The following is a 25,099-nucleotide window of genomic DNA, read 5'->3' on the forward strand; positions in this document are numbered from 1 at the left end:
GTGTTTGTGTGTGTGTGGTGAGTGGACACAATTTAAATAAGAGAGTTTCAGAAGATCATTTGTAGAGATTAGGGTTTAGAATCAGGCTAAAGGAGGAAGTTTTTTTAGGATAAGTCAGAGTGAAAAGAAAGAATACCCATTCCCAGAAGCAAGAGAGGGTCAACATTATTTTTGAAATTCATGATTGGCTTAAAGAAATCAAGTGGTATTTCACTGATTTGACAAAGAAAAGGTGATATTGCTAACATATTTTCCAGTGAACTTTGCCATTGGACTTTAGAATGTAATTAGTGTTTTTTTGAAATGCTAAAGTATGCAACTGCTGTAGCTAGCAATTGATGCTCAAAACCCATGCATCTGTATTTATAATTATGAATTTAATCATTATAGACACTTAGTTAAAATCAGTTTCCAGGGGTTTATGTGAACCCATATTACTTAAGTAATACATGATTGTGTTTTTGGTATGAAACTTCAAATATTTCAGGTAGATCAACACCCTCCCCCACCTTCTTCACCACTGCTCTTAATCCTTTCCTTAGATGAATGACTGAAATGATTTGGTGTGCTTTTTTTCCAAGATCATATTCCATATATTTATATAAATGTATGTGCACATAAAGAAACACAGAGTGATTTTTACATTTTTTAAAGAAAAAAATTTTAATTAGAGGAAGTATAAAGTTTGCCCACTTCATGTGTTTTCTTTCGGGGGGTGAGAGGTCCCATCAAGAATTTGTTTTGACCTTTTACCATCCTCTTATTTATTCTACCCTAGAAGAGAAAACTTAGTCTTCTATTTGAGGAGTTTGGAAGGAAAATCTGGGCAAGTGTAGCCTGGGGCCTGTCTTTGTCCTTTTTATGTGGGGCTTTGAATGAGGTGGGGCACGGAGGTATCATTTTCAATTCAACATTAGGAAGCCAGTGTGTCTTCAGATAGATAATTTCCCCCAAGTCATCTTTGTAACATCAGTTTGATCCCAATTTTTTTAAATCTTTTTGAAAAAAATTTCTTGAGTTTGGTATTTTGAGGAGTGGAGGAGAGGATGCTAATTTGAAGTCTCTTGGATCTCAAGAGTTATATTTAATAATAACTATCGTTTTGTACTTGCTATTTGTTTCACTCAACGATATTTCTTTAAACACTTAATACTTCAGAAAATGTACAATAGCCTTATTTTGCTTCAGTTCAGTTCAGTCACTCAGTCGTGTCTGACTCTTTGCAACCCCATGAATTGCAGCACGCCAGGTCTCCCTGTCCATTACCAACTCCTGGAGTTTACTCAAACTCATGTCCATTGAGTCGGTGATGCCATCCAGCCATCTCATCCTCTGTCGTCCCCTTCTCCTCCTGCCCCCAATCCCTCCCAGCATCAGGGTCTTTTACAATGAGTCAACTCTTCGCATGAGGTGGCCAAAGTATTGGAGTTTCAGCTTCAGCATCAGTCCTTCCAATGAACACCAGGACTGATCTCCTTTAGGATGGACTGGTTGGATCTCCTTGCAGTCCAAGGGACTCTCAAGAGTCTTCTTCAACACCACAGTTCAAAAGCATCAATTCATTCGGCGCTCAGCTTTCTTCACCGTCCAACTCTCACATCCATACATGACTACTGGAAAAACCATAGCCTTGACTAGATGAACCTTTGTTGTCAATGTCTCTGCTTTTTAATATGCTGTCTACGTTGGTCATAACTTTCCTTCCAAGGAGTAAGCGTCTTTTAATTTCATGGCTGCAGTCACCATCTGCAGTGATTTTGGAGCCCAAAAAAATTAGTCAGCCACTGTTTCCACTGTTTCCCATCTATTTGCCATGAAGTGATGGGACCAGATGCCATGATCTTAGTTGAATGTTGAGCTTTAAGCCAACTTTTTCACTCTCCTCTTTCACTTTCATCAAGAGGCTTTTAGTTCCTCTTCACTTCCTGCCATAAGGGTGGTGTCATCTGCATATCTGAGGTTATTGATATTTCTCCCAGCAATCTTGATTCCAGCTTGTGCTTCTTCCAGCCCAGCGTTTCTCATGATGTATTCTGCATATAAGTTAAAGAAGCAGGGTGACAATATACAGGCTTGACGTACTCCTTTTCCTATTTGGAACCAGTCTGCTGTTCCATGTCCAGTTCTAACTGTTGCTTCCTGACCTGCATATAGGTTTCTCAAGAGGCAGGTCAGGTGGTCTTGTATTCCCATCTCCTTCAGAATTTTCCACAGTTTATTGTGATCCATACAGTCAAAGGCTTTGGCATAGTCAATAAAGCAGAAATAGATGTTGTTCTGGAACTCTCTTACTTTTCAAATGATCCAGCAGATGTTGGCAATTTGATCTCTGGTTTCTCTGCCTTTTCTAAAACCAGCTTGAACATTATTTTGCTTACTGCTGTACAAATCTAAAGTAGGATTACATTAGAGATTTAAGAAAAAACACATTGATAGCTATCTAGGTGATCTTAAATTTTTATTGATGCCAACAATGGTACATCAGATAGTGGTGGGTCATAAGGAAGATGTGTCAGTAATTTAAATACAGACCATAAAGTTCCCTCTTACAATGACTGTTTATGCTGCCTTTCAATGTATTGTATAGACTTCATTTAAACAGCTTTGCTGTTTTCTTCTCTCCTTCCCCATCTCTTCTCTTTCCATTTGTACTTACTTCTTTGGTCACCTCCTCTAGTCACAAGGCTTCAAATATCAAATATTTGTCTATAGCACTTTCCAAACAATAAAAAAAAGATGTCCTTTCCCAGTCTTTGGACCCAATCAACTAACTGCATACTCAATATCTAGGATGTCATATGGACATCTCAAACTGCACACGTACAAAATCAGTCTCTGAAGTCTTGCTGTAAACTTGCTTCACTCACCGTTTCCCCCATTTCAGTTCATCAGATTTCTTCAGTTGTGTAGGCCAAAAATATGAACTTCTCCTTGACTACTCTCTTTAATCTCTTAGAAAATCATCTTACCTCAAGCTTCAAAATACATCAAAATATGACCAATTTCCATCACCTCCAATATGACAACTCTGTCTGAGCCACCATCACCTGAACTCTGGCTATGATCTAACTGATCTCTGCCAAACATCTGCGCCCCACTCTAGTCTGATTTAATAGATCAGTCATGGTGATTCTTCACAAATGAAAGGCAAGCCATTCCAGGTGCCTACACATTGCTTTAACAACTTCCATTTCACTCAGAGTAAAAGCAATTTGCTTATAAAGACTCATATGTTCACAAGTGGTTTGTTGTTCCATTTAATCCTCTGATCTGATTTCTCTCTATTATCCCCCCCTTCTAACTTGATTCTGGTCCCTTTTGGTTCTGTGAATACATCAAGTGTGTCCCTGGCTTAGACCTTTGCACTGGTTGCTCTCTCTACCTGGAATAGATACTTTGCTTCAGGTGGCCACCTCTGTGACCTCCTTCAACACCTGGATAAAGTGACCCTTCCTCAGTGAAGCTTACCCTAACAACTCTATGTAAAGTGTTCACAGGTCCCCCAAGTCCTGTCACTTCTGTTTATCTTTTGCTTTGCTCTAAATTTTCCTTCCTTTCAAAATAGCAAAGAATTTACTACTTTGTAATAGGTTTTGTTAATTGTGTCCCAGTCTGCTGAAATATAAACTCATGGAAATAAAGGATTTTGGTTTGTTTTGGTTTTTGCTGAATTCAAAGCCTCCAAACAATGCTAGGCATATTGTACATTTTTCAGCATCTAACAAAGACAAAGAGTAAGTGTAGGTACTAAATGCATCAGCCTTCCTTTTTTATCTTGCCTTGTCCATGACAAGTTATAAATAAATTCTTGTATTTTTAAAATCCTTTACTATAATCTTTTTTTCAAAGTATAATTTGCATATGGATTAAAAATCAAATGGGACAGAAAGCTGAAACATTGTTCATAGCCCATCTCCATCCCATCTTCATTGCACTTAATTGTCCTTCCTAAGAACAATCAGTTTTAAATGTGTTTTACTTATTCTGAAGGCCTTTTCCATAATCTGAACAGTATTCTTCTATTATTACTGTTTTATGTTTTGTTTCCTTTGCCTTTAGTTATAAGAAATGCTTCTTCAAAGACTCACTGTCTTTTCCCTCACACTCTTAATTCTAGGCACATATTCTAAACTTCATGCCCCTGTGAGCCTGATAGCAAAACGACCTTCCTAAATTTCTTTCTTCCAATAAAAATCAGATTGTTTTCTGATGTTTTTCACAGAGAACTCATCTGAAGAAATCCCACAGCTACTTTCTAAGTTGTATCAACTACTTCCAGGGTTCTATTTCTTAGTTTACTTCCTCATTTCACTACAGTATATTCTCCATGATTTTCTCAAGAGAATGTTTATGCAGGTATACTGTTCCATTCCTTGAATTTGTGGCTGCTTAACAACTTCTCCTTTGATTCATAGATTGGCTGTAATACTCGATTGGATATATGGAATGAAAGAACAAGCCAGCAAGAACTTTGCTGGCTTTTTCTTGTTGTCTGGTAGCATATACAAATGCCCATTTGCCATTCTTTTGTGTTTTCCTTTTTCTTTCAAATTCCTTTGGGATCTTCTCTTAAATCTTAATGTTTGGCAATTTTTCAATAATAGGTCTACCATAATTCTCTATTTGGACTCAGTGGGCTCATTCACTTTGAAAATATATGTTTTTATCTATTTCTGAAAATTCTCCCTCACCTCTGTCTCTCCATCTGTCTCTCTATTTGTTCTTCTTTTCTCATCTTGTAGAACTTGTAGGAATCTCTTATTTGCTGACATCTCATTCCTGTTGTCTTTTAATTAACGTTTATACCTCTTTTGGTATATTTGGTGTTATTTTTAAAAATATTACAAGAAAGAGGGAATAAATACACACACTTGCTCTTAAACTATTTAAAAACATACATTTCATTATTTACATACTTAGAGCTTTAACCATCTGAAAGTAGTTTATATTCATGCTATGAAATAGATCAAATTTGTTATTTTTGCCAATAATATGTGGTTGGTTATTGCTGCGCTGGTGGTCTGAACCTGTTACCTCTGCCAGAGACATCCTTGCCTTTGCTCCCACTCAGCTCACATTTCAGTCTCTTAGAAAGTCTTCATCAACCATGCCATCCAGCATGGCTGCTCTCATTTATTTTGTTTTGTCATCCTGGATATTTTCACCTGAGAACTTACAGCAATCTCTAATCATCTTGATTACTTATGTGTTCCTTTATTGTCTGTTTACATACATATATTTATATGATACATATTAAATAAAATATAGAAGAACAAATCCTCTTCTTCTTTTTTTTTTTTCAAATCCTCTTCTTTGTCTTATCTTGGCAACCTGCTCATTTTACTCTTCTATAAAATTTTTGAAATTTTGTTGTTGATATATTCTTAGATTCCTAAAAACTTGCTTTTGTTGTTATTTGGGAAATTCAGTGTACTTTTACTGAAACACTTATGCCTACAGTGATTAGTGTAATTATATATGTGTATAAAACTAAAGATTTAAGTTTATAATTTTAAACCTAATTATTGTAAATGCCCACTTCACAACTTTGTTCTCAGGTTAAAAAAAATGATTTACCAAGAGTATTTAAAGGGAATAAGAGCATGAACTATAATCTTTAGAAGTTTTTGCTGTAGCTTGCTCCTGATCTTTTCAAGGAAGATATTTTTTTTTGAAAGAATATATAAAGTAGCATCTGGACAAAGGCTCTATGTGCTCTACTTCCCAAAGAGACAGCAATATTCTAAATCAAATAAAGGGTGCTTTTATTGCTCTTTGGAGCTACAGTAAAGTTGAAAGAGCTGAATCACTGACTTTATCAGATAGCATCATTGGGAAAACATATCCTTACTTGAACTGCTCTCTTGAAGACCTAATGTCTGTGAAAATAATAACACATTATATGATTTATTGAAAGCTTACTGAGTTCCAAATCTTCTTGATTTTATATATATATATAGTTTATCCATCTTATGACATAGTTCAAGTACTATTTATTCATATTCCAAAAAAAATTATATAATATCTCCTATTTGCCAATCAATGCTCCAGGATTTGGGGATACAGTAGTAAGTAAGCAAAAATCCCTGCTCTTATGATGTTATCTTCTAATAGAGGAAAACATCAAATTAAGAGGGAATAAATAGTAATTTTAGCTCATGATATATTTTATGGAGAAAAGTAAAGCAGAAACAGAAAGGGAAGAGAGAATATGTGAGAAGGGAAGAGAGAGTATGTGAGAAGGGAAGACTTTTTCTTTTTTAAAATGAATTTTTATTGGAGTGTAGTTGATTTACAATGTTGGGTTAGTTTTAGGTGTACAACAGAGTGAATCAGTTGTACATATACATGTACATATGCATTCTTTTTAAATATGACCCATGACAGTGTATTGAGTAGAATTCCTTGTGCTATACAGTAGGTTTTTATTAGTTGTTTGTTTTTTATACGTGTATGCTTAGTTACTCAGTCATGTCTGACTCTTTGTAACCCCATGGACTGTAGCCTGCCAGGCTCCTCTGTCTGTGGGATTTTCCTAGGCAAGAACACTGGAATGGGTTGCCGTTTCCTACTCTAAGGTATCTTCCTGACTCAGGGATTGAACCTGGGTCTTCTGCAAGTCTCCTGCATTGCAGGCAGATTCTTTACCCACTGACCCATCAGGGAAGCCCATATAGTAGTGTATATATGCAGAAGAGAAGACAATTTCAAGGAGACCTTTTGAGTGAAGACTTGAAGGTGATGAAGGAGCAATATGGTGGATTCTAGATGAAACTGTCCTAGCAGAAGAAGTGGCAAGTGTGAGGGCCCTTAGATGCCAGCATGCTTATTAAAACTTTTCAAAGAAAGCATCCAGTAAAAAATCATCAAAAATATTTTTGTTTTTCAATGGAGATAACCTATTATACTGGGTAAATTTCTCTTAGATGTTTTAAAACCATACTTTAATTCAACAGGTCCAAAATTGAACCCACTGTCATACTTTCAAAGCTGGTCTCCATTTACACACTGTCCTATATTGGTGAATGATGTTTCCATCTATTTGGTGCTCAAGCCAGAAAGCTAAGAGTTGATGTCACTTAACTAATGCTGTATAACGCATTATCCTGAAATGTAGTGGGTTGAAAGAAAAATGAATAATTAGTCCATGGGTCAGAAATTCAAGAACAGCTTAAGTATTAATAGATGTTCTAGGTAAGAATCTTTCATTAGGCTACTGTCAAGATGTCAGCCTTGGTTGCAGCTACATGAAGGCTTGACTGGAGTAGAGAATCTGATTTCAAGGTGTCTCAGTCTGATAACTGGTGGGTTGGTGAATCCTACTGATTTTCTTCTATGTAGCTACTTGAGTGGCTGAGGAAGAGTGAATAATCCAAAAGAGAGCTGAGTGGAAATAGCAACACATTTTACAATTAAACTACAGGATTTGCATCATCAAGCAGTTACTTTGCATAGGGATCATTCAAGAAGAGGAAGATTAAGTTCCACCCTTGAAGAGAAGAGTGTCAAAAAATTTGAGTAAACAGACTGGTAGGTTGTACCAAAGGAGCTGAAGATAGAGATGTGGTTGGATTACTGATAAAATTAGAAAGTAGGACAAACTGGATGGATATGAATATGATATGTGGAATCCAAGAACAGTTGAGTTATCAAAGATTTTCCTCCTGAAAAATGTAAAGATGGAGTTGCCATTAGCAAAGTTTGGGAAGAATGGAAGAGAAACAAGCTTGTGTGAGAATAGTAAGAGTTTGCTTTATGTTTGCTTTTGTTAGAGAGCTAGGCTGCTGGCAATCTGTGACTATTTTATTCCAGTTTCAGAAACAGTGAGAATTTCAAGGGATGCTTAGCTTCCTGCTAAGACCTCTGTATTTTTGATTCATTCTTATTCAACAGTTGTAATTCTTTGTGCTTTCAAACCAACTCATAGGTATTCACTCCTTTTTATGTCCCTAAAATCCATAAAGCTTTCAACATGTGTACAGAGATTGTTAACCACTCAGCTGGTACTCTGAAGTTTGCTGCCATCCCTAAAGTACCTGGTTTACTTCTGTGAGTTTACTTTGTCTTAGATCCTTGTGCTATGTTGTGCTGAGTTGCTTCAGTCATTTCCGACTCTCTGCACTGTAGCCCACCAGGCTCCTATGTCCATGGGATGCTCCAGGCAACAATACTGGAGTGGGCTGCCATGGCCCCCTCCAGGGGATCCTCCCCACCCAGGGATCGAACCCCACCTCCTATGTCTCCTGCATTGGCAGGCAGATTCTTTACTGCTAAGTCACCCACCAGGGAAACCTGTCTTAGATCTTAGCCACATGATTTTTTTTCACTGTGTTTTTAGCTCTCTCATGCATGGTTTTGTTTTGTTTTCTTTTGAACCTAGTCTAGTGTTTTCAGTGGAAAGTTTAATTTGACTTAAAATATTGGCTTATAAATTCAATGTCTGATTGGCCTGGGGAGAAAACACCCTGTAGTTTCTTCATCTGTAATACACAAGTAATAATATCTAGCTAGAAAAGTCGTTATGAGAAAAAAATGATACCATATTTATATGAATCTTGTGCTTGAGAGATCAGGAAGCAACTCCATTTGTACTGTTAGGTTAATTAAAATATCCCAGGCCTCACCAAACTGCAGGGGGAAACAAGATCACTTTATTTATTTATTTATTTAAATTTGGCTTTAAGAGTCCTTGACTCTTTTTTTTTCCCCATTTATTTTTATTAGTTGGAGGCTAATTACTTTACAATATTGTAGTGGTTTTTGTCATACATTGACATGAATCAGCCATGGATTTACATGTATTCCCCATCCCGATCCCCCCTCCCACCTCCCTCTCCACCCGATCCCTCTGGGTCTTCCCAGTGCACCAGGCCCGAGCACTTGTCTCATGCATCCAACCTGGGCTGGTGAACAAGATCACTTTAAAATGATAATTATATTTCACTGGCACATTGCTCACAATGGTAAGAATTAAGATCCCAGTATTCTGTTAATTTTTATTTATATCTCTGAATCTCCAAAGATGTTCTAGAATCAGTCCAGTCAGTTCAGTTCAGTCGCTCAGTTGTATCCAACTCTTTGTGACCCGATGGACTGTAGCACGCCAGGCTTCTCTGTCCATCACCAACTCCCGGAGCTTACTCAAACTCATATCTATTGAGTCGTTGATGTCATTCAACCGTCTCATCCTCTGTTGTCCCCTTCTCCTCTTGCCTTCAATCTTGCTCAGCATTAGGGTCTTTTCCAATGGGTCGGTTCTTTGCATCAGGTGGCCAAAGTATTGGAGTTTTGGCTTCAGCATCAGTCCTTCCAATGAATATTCAGGGCTGATTTCCTTTAGGATGGACTGGTTGGATCTCCTTGCTGTCCAAGGGATTCTCAAGAGTCTTCTCCAACACCACAGTTCAAAAGTATCAATTCTTCAATGCTCAGTTATCTTTATAGTCCAACTCTCACATCCATACACGACTACTAGAAAAACCATAGCTTTGACTAGATGGACGTTTGTTGGCAAAGCAATGTCTCTGTTTTTTAATATGCTGTCTACGTTGGTCATAACTTTTCTTATAAGGAGCAAGTGTCTTTTAATTTCATGGCTGTAGTCACCATCTGCGTGATTTTGGAGCCCGACAAAATGAAGTCTGTCAGTGTTTCCATTGTTTCCCCATCTATTTGCCATAAAGTGATGGGACCAGATGCCATGATCTTAGTTTTCTGAATGTTGTTTTAAGCCAACTTTTTCACTTTCCTCTTTCACTTTTGTCAAGAGGCTCTTTAGTTCTTTGCCTTTTGCCATGAGGGTGATGTCATCTGCATATCTGAGGTTATTGATAGTTCTGCCGGCAATCTTGATTCCAGCTTGTGCTTCATCCAGTCCAGCATTTCTCATGATGTACTCTGCATATAAGTTAAATAAGCAGGGTGACAGTGTACAGCCTTGATGTACTCCTTTTCCGATTTGGAACCAGTCTGTCATTCCATGTCCTTTTCTAACTGTTGCTTCTTGACCTGCATACAGGTTTCACAGGAGGCAGGTCAGGTGGTCTGGTATTGCCATCTCTTGAAGAATTTTCCACAGTTTGTTGTGATCTACACAGTCAAAGTCTTTGGCATAGTCAATAAAGCAGAAATAGATGTTTTTCTGGAACTCTCGCTTTTTCAATGATGCAACAGATGTTGGCAATTTGATCTCTGGTTCCTCTGCCTTTTCTAAATCCAGCTTGAATATCTGGAAGTTCATGGTTCATGAACTGTTGAAGGCTGGCTTGGAGAATTTTGAGCATTACTTTGCCTAGTGGGTGAGATAAGTGTAATTGTGTGGTAGTTGAGCATTCTTTGGCATTGCCTTTCTTTGGAATGAAAACTGACCTTTTCCAGTCCTGTGACCACTGCTAAGTTTTCCAGATTTTCCAAACTTCCTGTGTCATCACAGCAAACAGTCCTTTCTCTTTAGGAAGGAATGATGCTTTAGTGCAAAATGCTCAAAACTGCAGGTGTTCTCAGATGTCTCAGTTTCTCTTTAGTTCTCCTGTAAAGAGACTAAAACCATAAAGAACTGGGAAGAACTGGCTCATCTCTCCCATTCTGGGTTTTATTTTTCAAACTGAGGCTTGAAGTGTCAACTGCTTGTTCTGACAACTCAGAAACTTGCAACTAATGATGTGATTTTTTTTTGCCCCCACTAAGAATTGTAACCCCATGGGACTGGTTTCTAAAGCTAGAGAATACATGTCCAACTGTTTTTCTCCCATATACCCTGAAACTTCTCTACTCGGGAGTCTGAGCACTGATTTATTCCCCACAGGTCACTTTTTCTTCTGGGCAAACCAACTCAGGAAAAGAGATACACAAAGATTTGTGCCCCCAGGTGCCAAGACTTGTCTCAAACCCACATTATGTTTCCTAGCTACAGCTTTCATATTTTCTCTCAATTTTAAGGTGCATTTTAGCAGGCAACTATATTCATCTTTAAAGCATCTATTATTTAGTGGTTATTTCTGTTTTCCAAACTTGGGTAGATTTTACTTTCTTGTTTCGTCAAAGGGGAAGGGAGGGAGTACAAGGGAAGGGAAAGAGACTTATCTTTTTGATGAATTTTAATATTTGATTTTAATGCTTAAGAAAATAAGTTTCTGTCAGTCTTTCAGAAATTGAAGTCTCTGAACTTTCAAGTGGCATGTCATTATAAAAATAAGAATATATAAGATTCTTAAGTGAAAAAAGTGTTCATGATGTGAATGTGTATGAGCCCACATAGACTTTCTGAGAAAGCTAATAGTAAATTTAGTATTTGGTACAGCATAGAAATGACAATCCAAGTGTGGGAGGCAGGCAGATCAGTGCAGAGATTTTTCATAAACAAAAGACTCCTAAAATATCCAAAGGTGCTTCCTTCAAAAGTATTGATCATGAGTGATTTGCTAACAACTTAGTAACTTGCTGTAAATACGACAGTTGTGTTGAAAGTATGAGGTTTAGACCAAAGAAAAAAGTTTCCTATCCAAAATTCATTCTAAATGCATCTTAGATTTCTTCTTATTGCCTCCCCTTACCCTGAGTTTATGTCTTTTAAAAAAATTTTTATTTTATATTGGATTATTTTGGGCTTCCCTTGTGGCTCAGCTGGTAAAGAATACACCTGCAATGCGGAAGACCTGGGTTCAGTCCAGGTCTTGGGTTGGGAAGATCCCTTGGGGAAGGGAAAGGCTAACCACTCCAGTATTCTGGCCTGGAGAAGTCCACGGACTATAGTTCACGGGGTCACACAGAGTTGGACACTATTGAACGACTTTCACTTTCAGTTTTCATAGTTGCTTTACAATGCTATGTTAGTTTCAGGTGTACAACACAGTGATTCAGTTATGCATATATATATATATATTCTTTCCCTTTAGGTTATTACAGAATATTGAGTAGAGTTCCCTGTGCTATACAGTAGGTCTTTGTTGGTTATCTGTCTTCTTTATGTAGGATGATGTTTATCCCAAGCTCCTGATTTATCCCTCCCTCATCCCTTTCCCCTTGGTAACCATAAGATTTTTTTCTACCTGTGTGAGTCTGTTTTTGTTTTGTAAATAAACTCATTTGTATCATTATTTAATATTATACATATAAGTAATGTCATATAATATTTGTCTTTCTCTGTCTGACTTACTTCACTTAATATTGTAATCTCCAGGTCCATCCATGTTGCTGCAAATGGCATTATTTCATTATTTTTAATGGCTGAGTTGTATTCCTTTGTATATATGTACCACATCTTCTTTATCCGTTTCTCTGTTGATGGACATTTAGGTTGCTTTGATGTCTTGGCAATTGTTAACAGCACTGCAATCAATATTAGGGTGCATGTATCCTTTCAAATATATGCCCAATAGTGGGATTGCTGGATCATATGGTAGCTCCCTCTACCCTGAGTTTTAATAACTTAAGAAACATAGTTTTGAGTATGTATTTAGAGATGATGTTGACTATTTAAAAATTAAAATAAGATTCCAGATTGGTCATGTGGAGTGCCACACTATGTATGCATGTATTTATTACCATCAGCTTTCTTAAATGATTACAGTTCTTTGAAGACAGTCTACTACAGTCTACAGTGTTGTTTCAGATATTACTGTAATTGGAAGAAAGATCTAGAAAAAATATACCATAGCAAGAATAGTAGGTGATTGGAAGCCTGCCCATATGCACAGCCTCCATCACTTTCATAAGTGGAGGGATAGCCTGAGTAGAAATGCTTTTAAGCCAAATAACCAATGTAATTTTGCTGATAATTCCTTTTGAGTCAAAACTGTGAATCTTTAGAAGTAAAAGATTAAAATTAAAATTAATTTAAATTAATATTAAAAGATTAACACAATAATTTATTAACCTTAAAAGAATCAAGAACTATTTCATCTTGCTCAAACAATAGTACTCTTGATTTCATTATTTAATTATTCAAATAATTTCATTTTATTCAAACAATTATATTCTTGGTTTTATTATTCAGTTATTAAAATAATTTCATCTTATTCAAAAATAATAAGTTTGGTTTTATTATTTAATTATTCAAATAATTTGAGATAGTTCTTGGTAATAGAGTTTAAGACATTCCACCAGGAATTTGGGACAGTGCAGGTATAATGTGTGTGTATGTGTTCTGTGGAAGAGGCTCAGTAACTATCTGGTAAGATGGTGGTGAGTCATCTTGCTTCTATTCAGATACATACAGAGAGGAAGCAGGTAGAACACAGCATACTGTTGCTACTCTCTATTTCTTTATGTTAAAAGTCAAGTGCAGAAATAACTGTTAGTGGAATCATACATTAATCACAGAAAATCTTATATTTTGATTGTGTAATCCTGTTATCTTCCCCTAGGGGTGCAGAATTCCTGGGGTTCTTAAGTAATGTGATGACACACCATACAAGCTACAACATAACATGTCTCCAGCGTGTTAGTACTGACCACTAGCTTGAATGTGGGGTAATAATTAGAGAAAAAGAATATACAGTGGCATCTCTAACTACTGGGAAATATTCACTGTCTTATTCTGCACATTAGTCCAAATATGAAACTTTTATAATAACCCATTACAATGAATAAATGATTGCTTGATAGGAGAGGAAAAGTTTTTTTTTAATGTTCTTATTCTATTTTAACCCTTAAAAATGTTTTTAAATTGAAGGATAATTGTTTTACAGAATTTTGTGGTTTTCTGTCATACATCAACAAGAATCAGCCATAGGTACACCCATGTCCCCTCCCTCCCGTCTTCCTCCCATCTCCCTCCCCACCCCACCCTTCAGCCTGTCACAGAGCCCCTGTTTGAGTCCCCTGAGTCATACAGGGAATTCCCATTGGCCATCTGTTTTGCACGTGGTATTGTAAATTTCTGTGTTACTCTCTCCATATATCCCCCTTCTCCCTCCTCTACTCCCACCTTGTCCATAGGTCTGTTCTCTATGTCTGCTTCTCTATTGCTGCCCTGAAATTAAATTCATCAGTGCCATCTCTTCAGATTCCATATATATGTCAGTATATGGTATTTATATTTTTCTTTCTGGCTTACTTCACTCTGTATAATGGGCTCTAGTTTCATCCACCTCATTAGAACAGATTCAAATGCATTTCTTTTTATGGCTAAGTAGTATTCCATTATATATGTACCACAGCTTCTTTATCCATTCATCTGTCGATGGACTTCTAGGTTGCTTCCATGTGTTAGGTATTGTAAACAGTGCTGCAGTGAACATCGGGGTACATGTGTCTTTTTCAGTTTTGATTTCCTCAGGGTATGTGCCTAGGAGTGCGATTGCTGGGTCTTATGGTAGTTTTATTCCTAGTTTTTTAAGGAGTCTCCATACCATCTTCCATAGTGGTTGTATCAGTTTACATTCCCACCAGCAATATATGAATGTTCTCTTTTCTCCATACCCTCTCTGGCATTTATTGTTTGTAGACTTTTTGATGATGACCATTCTGACTGGTGTGAAGTTGTATCTCATTGTAGTTTTGATTTGCATTTCTCAGATAATGACTGATGTTGAGCATCTTTTCATGTGTCTGTTAGCCATCTGTATGTCTTCTTTGGAGAAATGTGTCTTCAGGTCCCTTTCCCACTTTTTGATTGGGTTGTTTGCTTGTCTGATACTGAGTTGTATAAGCTGCTTGTATATTTTGGAAATTAATCCTTTGTCAGTTGTTTCATTGGCTATTATTTTCTCCCATTCTGAGGGTTGTCTTTTCACCTTGCTTGTAGTTTCCTTTTCTGTGCAAAAGTTTTTAAGTTTAATTAGGTCCCACTTGTTTACTTTTGTTTTTATTTCCATTACTCTAAGAGGTGAGTCATAGAAGATCTTGCTTTGATTTATGTCATCGAATATTCTGCCTATGTTCTCCTCTAAGAGTTTAATAGTTTCTGGTTTTACATTTAGGTCTTTAATCCATTTTGAGTTTATCTTTACGTATGGCATTAGGTAGTGATCTAATTTCATTCTTTTGCGTGTAGCTGTCCAGTTTTCCCAGCACCACTTATTGTAGAGGCTTTCTTTGCCACATTGTATATTCTTGCCTCCTTTGTCAAAAATAAGTTACCCATAGGTACGTGGGTTTATCTCTGGGTTCTCTATCTTTTCCATTGGTCTATATTTCTGTTTTTGTGCCAGTACCACACTGTCTTGATGACTGTAGCTTTGTAGTATAGTCTGAATTCAGGAAGGTCTATTCCTCCAGCTCCATTCTTCTTTCTCAAGACTACTTTGGCTATTTGGGGTCTTTTGTGTTTCCATATGAATTGTAAATTTTTTTGTTCTAGTTCTGTGGCCATTGGTAATTTGACAGGGATCACATTGAATCTGTATATTGCATTTGGTGGTATAGTCATTTTCACAATATTGATTCTTCCTATCCAGGAATTGGACTGTCTCTTCATCTGTTGATATCGTCTTTGATTTTTTTCATCAGTGTCTTATAGTTTTCCATATACAGGTCTTTTATTTCCTTAGGTAGGTTTATTCCTAGATATTTTATTTTTTTTTATTGCAATGCTGAATGGTGTTGATTCCTTAATTTCTCTTTCCGATTTTTCATTGTTAGTATGTAGGAATGCAAATGATTTCTGTGTATTGACTTTGTATCCTGTGACTTTGCTGAATTTGCTGATTAGCTCTAGTAATTTTCTGATAGTTTCTTTTGGGTTTTCTATGTATAGTATCATGTCATTTGCAAACAGTGAGAGTTTTACTTCTTTTCCAATCTGGGTTCCTTTTATTTCTTTTTCTTCTCTAATTGCCATAGCTAGGACTTCCAAAACTATGTTGAATAATAGTGGTGAGAGTGAATACTCTTGCCTTGTTCCTGATCTTAGAGGGAAAGCTTTTAGTTTTTCACCATTGAGAATAATGTTTGCTGTGGGCTTTTCATATACGGCCTTTACTATGTTGAGGTAGTTTCCTTCTATGCACATTTTTTGAAGCATTTTTTATCATAAATGCATGCTGGATTTTGTCAAAGGCTTTTTCTGCATCTATTGAAATGATTATATGGTTTTTATCTTTCAATTTGTTGGTGTGGTGTTATCACATTGATTAATTTGTGTATATTGAAGAATCCTTGCATCCTGGAATAAAGCTGACTTGATCATGGTGTATGAGCTTTTTAATGTGTTGTTGGATTCTGTTAGCTATATTTTGTTGAGGATTTTTGCATCTGTATTCATCATGATATTGACTTGTCATTTTCTTCTTTTGTGTTGTTTTTTCCTGGTTTTGGTATCAGAGTGATTGTGGCCTTGCAGAATGAGTTTGGAAGTGTTCCTTCCTCTGCAAATTTTTTGGAAGAGTTTCAGAAAACTAGGCATTAGTTCTTCTCTAAATGTTTGATAGAATTCCTCCGTGAAGCCATCTGGCCCTGGGCTTTTGTTTTGGGGGAGATTTTTGATCATTGTTTTAATTTCAGTGTTTGTAACTGAATTGTTCATAATTTCTACTTCTTCCTGGTTCAGTCTTGGGAGGCTGATCTTTTGTAAGTATCTGTTCACTTCCTCTAGGTTGTCCATTTTATTAGCATATGGTTGCTCATAATATTCTCTTACAATCCTTTGTATTTCTGTGTTGTCTGTTGTAACTTCTCCTTTTTTATTTATAATTTTATTGATTCAATTTTTCTCCCTTTTTTTCTTGATGAATCTGGCTAGTGGTTTGTCAATTTTGTCTATCTTTTCAAAGAACCAACTTTTAGTTTTATTAATCTTTGCTATTGTTTCCATCATTTCTTTCAGTTATTTCTGCTCTGATTTTTATGATCTCCTTCCTTATGCTGACTTTGGGGGTTTTAGTTCTTCTTTTTCCAGCTGCTTTAGATGTAGCATTAGGCTGTCTGTTTGATGCTTTTCTTGCTTCTTGAGGTATGATTGTATCACTATAAACCTCCCTCTTAGAACTGCTTTTGCTGAGTCTCATAGGTTTTGGGTCACTGTGTTTTCATTGTCATTTGTTTCTAGGAATCTTTTGATTTCTTTTTATTTCTTCAGTAACCTCTTTGTTATTTAGTAATGTATTGTTTAATCTCCATGAGTTTGTGTTTTTTGCCATTTTTTCCCTGTAGTTGGTATCTAGTCTCATAGCATTGTGGTCTGAGAAGATACTTGATACAACTTTAATTTTCTTAAATTTACTGAGGCTTGACTTGTGGCCCAAGATGTGGTCTATCCTGGAGAATGTTCCATGTGCACTTGAGTAGAAAGTGTATTCTTCTGCATTTGGATGGAAAGTCCTGAAGATATCAGTTAGGTTCATTTGGTCTAATGTTTCATTTAAGGTTTGTGTTTCCTTATTGATTCTCTGTTTTGGTGATTTGTCCATTGATGAAACTAGGGTGTTAAAGTCTTCTACTATTATTGTGTTGCTGTCAGTTTCTCCTCTTATGCCTGTTAGTGTTTGCTTTATGTATTGAGGTGCTCCATAGGTCTATGCATCTATGTTGGGTGCATAGATGTTTGCAATTGTTATGTCTTCTTCTTGGATTGATCCCTTGATCATTATGTAGTGTCTTTCTTTGTCTGTTAGGATATTCTTTATTTTAAAGTCTATTTTGTCTGAAAATAAGGATTACCACTCCAGCTTTCTTTTGGTTTCCATTTGGATGGAATATCTTTTCCCATCCTTTTACTTTCAGTCTGTATGTGTCTCTAGGTCTGAAGTGGGTCTCCTGTAGGCAGCATATATATGGGTCTTGTTTTTGTATCCGTTCAGTCAGTCTGTATCTTTTGGTTGGTGCATTTAATCTGTTTCCATTTATGGTAATTATTTTGATACGTATGTTCCTACTGACATTTTATTGATTGTTTTGGGTTTGTTTTTGTAGGTCTTTCTTTTCTCTTGTGTTTACTGGCTATGTAAGTCCCTTTAGTATTTGTTGCAAGGCTGGTTTGGTCATGCTGAATTCCCTTAACTTATGCTTGTCTGTAAAGCTTTTGATTTCTCTGTTAATTTTGAATGAGATCTTTGCTGGGCATAGTAATCGTGGTTGTAGGTTTTTCTCTTTCAGTACTTTAAATATATCCTGCCATTCCCTTCTGGCCTATAGAGTTTCTGCTGAAAGATCTGCTGTTAATCATATGGGTTTTCCTTTGTATGTTACTTGTTGCTTTTCGCTTGCTGCTTTTAATATTCTTTCTTTGTGCTTAGTCTCTGTTAGCTAGATTAATATGTCTCTCAATGTGTTTCTCCTTGGGTTTAACCTGTAGGGAACTCTCTGCATGTCTTGGATTTGATTGACTCTTTCCTTTCCTATGTTGGGGAAGTTTTCAACTATCATTTCTTCAAAAATTTTTTCAGTGCCTTTCTTTTTATCTTCTTCCTCTGGGACCCTTATAGCTTGCATGTTGGTGCATTTAATATTGTCCCAAAGGTCTCTGAGGCTTTCTTCAATTCTTTTCATTCCTTTCCCTTTATTCTGCTCTTCAGCAGTAATTTCCACCATTCTATCCTCCAGCTCACTTATCCATTCCTCTTCCTCAGTTATTCTGCTATTGGTTCCTTCTAGAGTATTTTTAATATAAGTAATTGTGTTGTTCATCTCTGTTTGCTTATTCTTTATTTCTTCTATGTCCTTGGTGATTGTATTAACTGTGTTAAATGCTTCTTGCATTTTCTCCATTCTATTTCAAGTCTTTGGAGCATCTTTACTATCATTATTCTGAATTCTCTTTCAGGGAGATTACTTATTTCCTCTTCGTTTATTTGGTCTTGTGAGTTTCTACCTTGCTTTTTCATTTGTGCTGTATTTCTCTGTTTTTTCGTCTTTTTTTTCTAACTTGCTCCATTTGGGGTCTCCTTTTCCCAGGCTTTAGGGTCGTATTACATCTTCCTTTCGATTTTTGCCCTTGGAGGGAAATGTTGGTTGGGTGGTTTGTGTTGATTTCTTGTTGGGGGTGACTTGTGTCTGTGTTCTCACTTCAGGGAGCTTAGCCTGTCCCCCTGGAGGCCTGGGGTCTTCTGCTGTCACCCAAAAGTTGCTTTGTAGGAGTTGTTCTGTATCTTGATGAGTTTTTGATGTATTTGGGGGGAGGCTTGTGATCTTCCCATCTTACTCCTCTTCCATCTTCTTCCCAGCCTCTTATTCTATTTTAAGATTAATGTTAGATGTAACATTTGAAAAAAATTATTTTATAAGTAGGTTAATAAAAGGTATTAGGAAAAGACAGACGTTTTTGGAAGTTAGGTACTGTATGAATGCAAGCAATTATCATTAAAATTTAGCATTTATCTGCCTAAAGAAATCAAATTGCTTCTATTTTGCTAAAATTGTAGGCATGCAGTATGAATCTTAATTACATGTGTTGCCCTTCATGGTTTTGTTTCTTTATTGTGCTATATGATACTTAATATATCTGAAAATTTACTGGTAGTTAGTTAATTAAAATTGTTGACTATTCATTACAGGGCAACCCAAAAGGTAAACTCTGTGTCTTTTCTTTTAAAAGCGAATCTTTACATTACTTACAAGAAAATATTTTTAAAGAGTTCTATAAAATAGTATTATGGGAATTAGCTGTTACCATGGGAGTAAACATAATTACCAAGCAGAGAAAGATGGATGGAGCTGTGAGCAGTGTGGTTCTTTAAATCATAAATACAATAAAACAAATACAAAAAGGAATCTGGGAAGACACTGTCAGAACAGTGATAGCAAAATTAATAGAATACCAACTTCTGTAAACTCCTTCCTCCGTGAAAGCAATGAGAAAACTGTCGAAAAAAGTGACAATCAGCGTTTTCAGAACTCTGGTAATTAATCAGAGACTTTCAGTAATCCATGAAGTAGTTTAATCAAGGAAAACATCTGAACCTTGGTAAGAACAATGGGATTTCTGGCTTGTAATTTGCCCTATTCCCTTCCTCTTTTCTGAGCTCCTTGGTAGCGTTGTAAGCCAATAGCACACAGTCACAGTAAAAACAGCAGCCTGGCAGCTACAGAGGGGACAGGATGGAATTCGAATTTCTTTAAAATCATATTCTTGGAAAATTGCCCTGATTTTACGTTTCTGGAGGTTTTCTGGGAGACTCCGTTTGCTTTTTCCTGAAGACGTTTGTGTATTTCTTAACTTCATGGGTACCTGAGGCAGTAGAGAACAGTGAATGCAAACAACAGACTAACCAAGAAGCTTGAAAGAAAAAGCAGTGGAAGGATAAATATCCATAGGGGTTTTGAAAAGCCCCACATATTCCTGGGCATCTACAAGTCCACACATATATCTGTGGTCATGAGATCCAGTATAGTGGGCTGAACTGCATGTTTTCAAAATTTACATGTTGAAGTTCTCACTCCCAGGGTCTCAGAATGTGACTTTATTTGTTGATAATTAAGATGTAATGAGGTCACATTGGTAGACTCCAACCTAACGTGACTGGTGTCCCTCTGGGAAGAGATTAGAACACAGATGCAAGAGAGGAAGGACCATGTGAAGACACAGAGAGAAGACGGCCACCTAGAAGCAAGGGAGGGAGGCTCTCGAAGGAAACTAACCCTGCCAACACCTTGATCTTGGATTCCTAGCTCCCAGAACTGTGAGAAAATTAATTTCTGTTGTTTAAACCATCAGTCAGTGGTACTTTGTTAAGAGAGCCCTAGCAAACGAATACCAACATGACCCTGAGCTCCTTCTGGTGTCTTTGGATCTTTTACGCAAATAGGAAGGTAAGGCTACAGCAGATTCATCAACTGCATGAGTCAATGTTGAAGAATAGGCCCATGAACTTAGGGCCCCCAGAAAATACTGGGAGACTTACTAGCCCTAGGAGTTTAAAAAAAAAATCACTGTCTAATTATTAGTTGGTCTCTAAGTCAACTAAACAGATATTCCCATAGTCATATATGATAAAGAATGTAGATTTTACTGAATTAGTTCAGAAAGGTCACTAGCCAAAGACATAAAATCAGCTGTTTTAAATATGTTCAAAGAACTAAAGGATACCATGCCCAAAGAACTAGAAAGAAAGTCATGACAATAGTATCTCACCAAACACAAAATACCAACAGAGAGATGGAAATTACAGAAAGACACAGATGTAAAGAACAGACTTTTGGACTCTGGGAGAAGGAGAGTGTGGGATGATTTGAGAGAATAACATTGAAACATGTACATTGCCATATGTAAAATAGATGACCAGTGCAAGTTTGATGCATGAAGCAGGGCACCTAAAGCCCATGCTCTGGGATAGCCTGGAGGGGTGGAGGGGGGAGGAGGGAGGTGGAAGGGAGGTTCAGGATTTGGGGGACATGTGTGTACCTCTGGTTGATTCATGGTGATGTATAGCAGAAACCATCACACTATTGTAATTATCCTCCAATTAAACAAATAATAAAGAAAATAAATTGCAGGAAGAAGAGAAGAGTAATTCTTCAGTTGAAAAGTGGAGTAAAAAAATTCACCAGAAGGCTTCTATTAGATTCCTATGACTGTTGTAACAAGTTACTACAAATTGGGTGGCTTAAAACAACAAAAATTTATTTTCTCACAGTTCTGGAGTCCAGATGTCTGAAATGAGTTCACTGGGCTCCAGACAAGATGTGAATAGGACCGCCCTCCCTCAGAGGCACTGTGGGAGAATATGTTCCTTCCTCTTCCAGTCTCTGTTGATCACTGGCATTCCTTGGCTATGGGCACACCCCTCTAATCTCTGCCTCTGTGGCCACACCGCCTTTCCTCTTCTACTCACAATCAAATATTCCACTGCATCTCTCTTCTAGGACTATATGTCACTGCATACAGAGCTGACCCAGATAACCTATGATAACCTTCTCCACAAATTCAAAATGTGAGTGCTTGCCAGTTCAGGGTATGCAGTCGTCTATTATTTTTTAAAAGTTGATGGGCAGAGTATTGAGATCCAGGTAAGTTGGTTTATTTGTTGGTAAAAAATGTAGAATTTTATTTTCTAACAACTGAAAGGAAGGGTTTTGCAAAGGAAACCCAGGGTAGTTTAGAAGCAGCAGTATGTAGCCAGGAGAACCCCAACAATGCCCTTTTCTGCTCACTGTTCTTGGACTATGGAAAATGAGCAAATGCTGAAGGACAGGCAAAAGTTTCTTAAAGCCAGATGGTAGGGGAAAGTTCTAGAGTTATTGAGAAGAGAGTAGGTTTTTTTTTTTTTATGATGATTATTGTGACTTTAGAATAAACTTTCCAGAGATCACCATGGCAAGCGGTTCAACTGACCAGTAATGATCAGAGATAAAGGATTACAAAGTAACATGGAGGCAACAGAATAGGGAGAGAAGAAGCTTCTGTTTAGAGAGAAAGCAAGAGAGACAGAATTCGAGTTATTGGGAAGATAAGTGACTTAGACTGTCCAGAACTAGATACATCCTCTAGAACAGGACAAGAGTTAATAGATGCTGTTAGCTGTGATACCATACTTTCATAAATGTTTTTCTCACATTATCATTGATATTAGATTTTACAGTTATGCTTATTAATTACTGAATATATGAGTGTAGTAGGTAATTTAATGGTTATGGCTCTAAGCCCATTTTCACTACTTGTTGGAAATTCTGGCAGGAGGAATTTAATAACTTGATACTTCTGAGAGTGACCACAAAGGTTCAGAGTTTGATAACGCTCTGAGTGACAGAGCTGAGGATGCGATTACTGACAATCTCTAGGAAGTAACATCAGGTCAAATATATATATATTTATTTTTATTATTATAATTATATATATATAACATATATATATATATATATATATTCAAACACATGTGTCCTCAGAAAGTCTACTTCACTTTCTTGAGCAAAGCTCTGTAGATAAAAAGATTCATTTGACACTAGCAAGCAGGCCCAGACCTTCTGGGGACTAGCCGAGGTAAATGAGGAGCTGAGTGGGGGTGTAGTCACTTGTTGGCTTCTAAGGAACATGTCTGAATGAAAAAAAATTACAATAACCCTCTACCTTTCCCGGACACAGCTTCTCATTGGATAATAGCCAAGTACACAGAACCACATTTATGGTAATTTCTCAATCTCCACGCACACATTTTAGATCTGAACAAAATGTACTGTAGAAGAGAGACACACAGTGAAAGCATAATAAATGTAACTGAATATGTTACTAATATAGGAAGCACTCATTCTGGTTGATGAAAAGAACATTATTGTTTAATATTTAGGGCAGAAGTTTTATTGCTGTTAAGAAAAAAAGGTGGTGTGTTTTTCCTCTATAAAAGCTATAGGAGCTATATTTCACAGCTGAACATTCACATTTTCTTATTCTTGAATCACACAGGGTAATTTTAGCTAAAAATTGCAATCAGAAATAAAGTTTGGATAAATACAAATTTTGAAAGCCTAATACTTTGGAGTAGCTTTGTTTCCAGACTTAACACAAATATTGTCACTGCTAAATACATGTGAAAACGTGTGAATTCTGACTGTAAATCTATAAATACCTGTCATGATAATATTAACTCTACAGTATATAAACCTTTTTTTGGGTTTGATTTCAAAGGTACTTTGTGCTTAGCATTTTAATATTACATTTTAAGGTAACAACTGTTAGGAAGACTTTTTGGTAAAAATCTTTTTCTTTCTTTCCTCACTTGCAGTTTGGTTGCAACAAAGGAAACAGACAGTGCAAGGTCTCGAAGTGCCCCAATGTCACCTTCTGACTTTTTAGATAAATTAATGGGAAGGACGTCGGGGTATGATGCCAGAATCAGACCCAATTTTAAAGGTAATTGTTCTGCTTACTACAATATATATAATTAAGCAAGATAAATTTCCAAATTGATTCTCCCCCAAATTCTAATACTTATTTCCAATAATCCTCCAAGCACCATGTTGATCAAAGAAGAAATATATTCTCGTGTTAATAGCTATCATAATTTGCCTTCTTTGGATCGTACAACATTACGTTGGTTTTAAGTGTACAGCTTCATGATTCGATTTTTTATACATTATAAAGTGATGGTCACAGTGACATTAGTTAAAAAAACCCTTAGAGAGTTTGTGGGAGAATGAACACATGTGTTGAATGTATGTATGGCTAAGTCCCTTCGCTGTTCACGTGAAACTGTCACATTGTTAATCCACTATACCCCCATACAAAATAATTTTTTTTTTTAAAAGAGAAAGGTGACAAAAGGAAACTCTTAGAAAATGCCTAGATAGATGATTAGACAATAGAAAAATGTTTTTAAAATACAAAATTCTTGGGAAAAACTTGTGGTGTGTTTGACCTCTCAGTAATTTATAAATTTTGAAAGAAGAAAACAAAAAAATCTTGGTAGAGACATTCTCAGACAATTTGCAAAAATTAAATAAGAATATTCAATCTAATTAACAGTCAATGAAGTTTAAGTTGTAATAATGTGATAGCACTTTCATCTTTTAAATTATTAACATTTAACAATAAGCAAGGTGAAAAGACAGCCCTCAGAATGGGAGAAAGTAATAGCAAGCAAAGCAACAGACAAAGGATTAATCTCAAAAATATACAAGCAACTCCTGCAGCTCAATTCCAGAAAAATAAATGACTCAATCAAAAAATGGGCCAAAGAACTAAACAGACATTTCTCCAAAGACGACATACAGATGGCTAACAAACACATGAAAAGATGCTCAACATCACTCATTATCAGAGAAATGCAAATCAAAACCACAACGAGGTACCATTACACTCCAGTCAGGATGGCTGCTATCCAAAAGTCTACAAGCAATAAATGCTGGAGAGGGTGTGGAGAAAAGGGAACCCTCTTACACTGTTGGTGGGAATGCAAACTAGTACAGCCGCTATGGAGAACAGTGTGGAGATTTCTTAAAAAACTGGAAATAGAACTGCCATATGACCCAGCAATCCCACTCCTGGGCATACACACTGAGGAAACCAGATCTGAAAGAGACACGTGCACCCCAATGTTCATCGCAGCACTGTTTATAATAGCCAGGACATGGAAGCAACCTAGATGCCCATCAGCAGATGAATGGATAAGGAATCTGTGGTACATTTACACCATGGAATATTACTCAGCCATTAAAAAGAATTCATTTGAGTCAGTTCTAATGAGATGGATGAAACTGGAGCCCATTATACAGAGTGAAGTAAGCCAGAAAG

The 25,099-nt window shown here is 36.7% G+C and overlaps 1 protein-coding gene across 2 annotated transcripts in view; it reads left to right on the plus strand.

Annotated features, from left to right (window-relative positions):
• Positions 1 to 25,099, plus strand: part of GLRA3 (glycine receptor alpha 3) — a 174,146-nt gene that overhangs the window by 12,357 nt on the left and 136,690 nt on the right. For both annotated transcript variants that reach the window (XM_043487336.1, XM_043487337.1), the window contains exon 2: positions 23,592 to 23,719. In XM_043487336.1, coding sequence (XP_043343271.1) covers positions 23,592 to 23,719 — 128 coding nt within the window. The remainder of the gene's footprint in view (positions 1 to 23,591; positions 23,720 to 25,099) is intronic.

This window comes from Cervus canadensis, chromosome 14 (genome assembly GCF_019320065.1).
Source record: "Cervus canadensis isolate Bull #8, Minnesota chromosome 14, ASM1932006v1, whole genome shotgun sequence".
Lineage (NCBI taxonomy): Eukaryota > Metazoa > Chordata > Mammalia > Artiodactyla > Cervidae > Cervus > Cervus canadensis.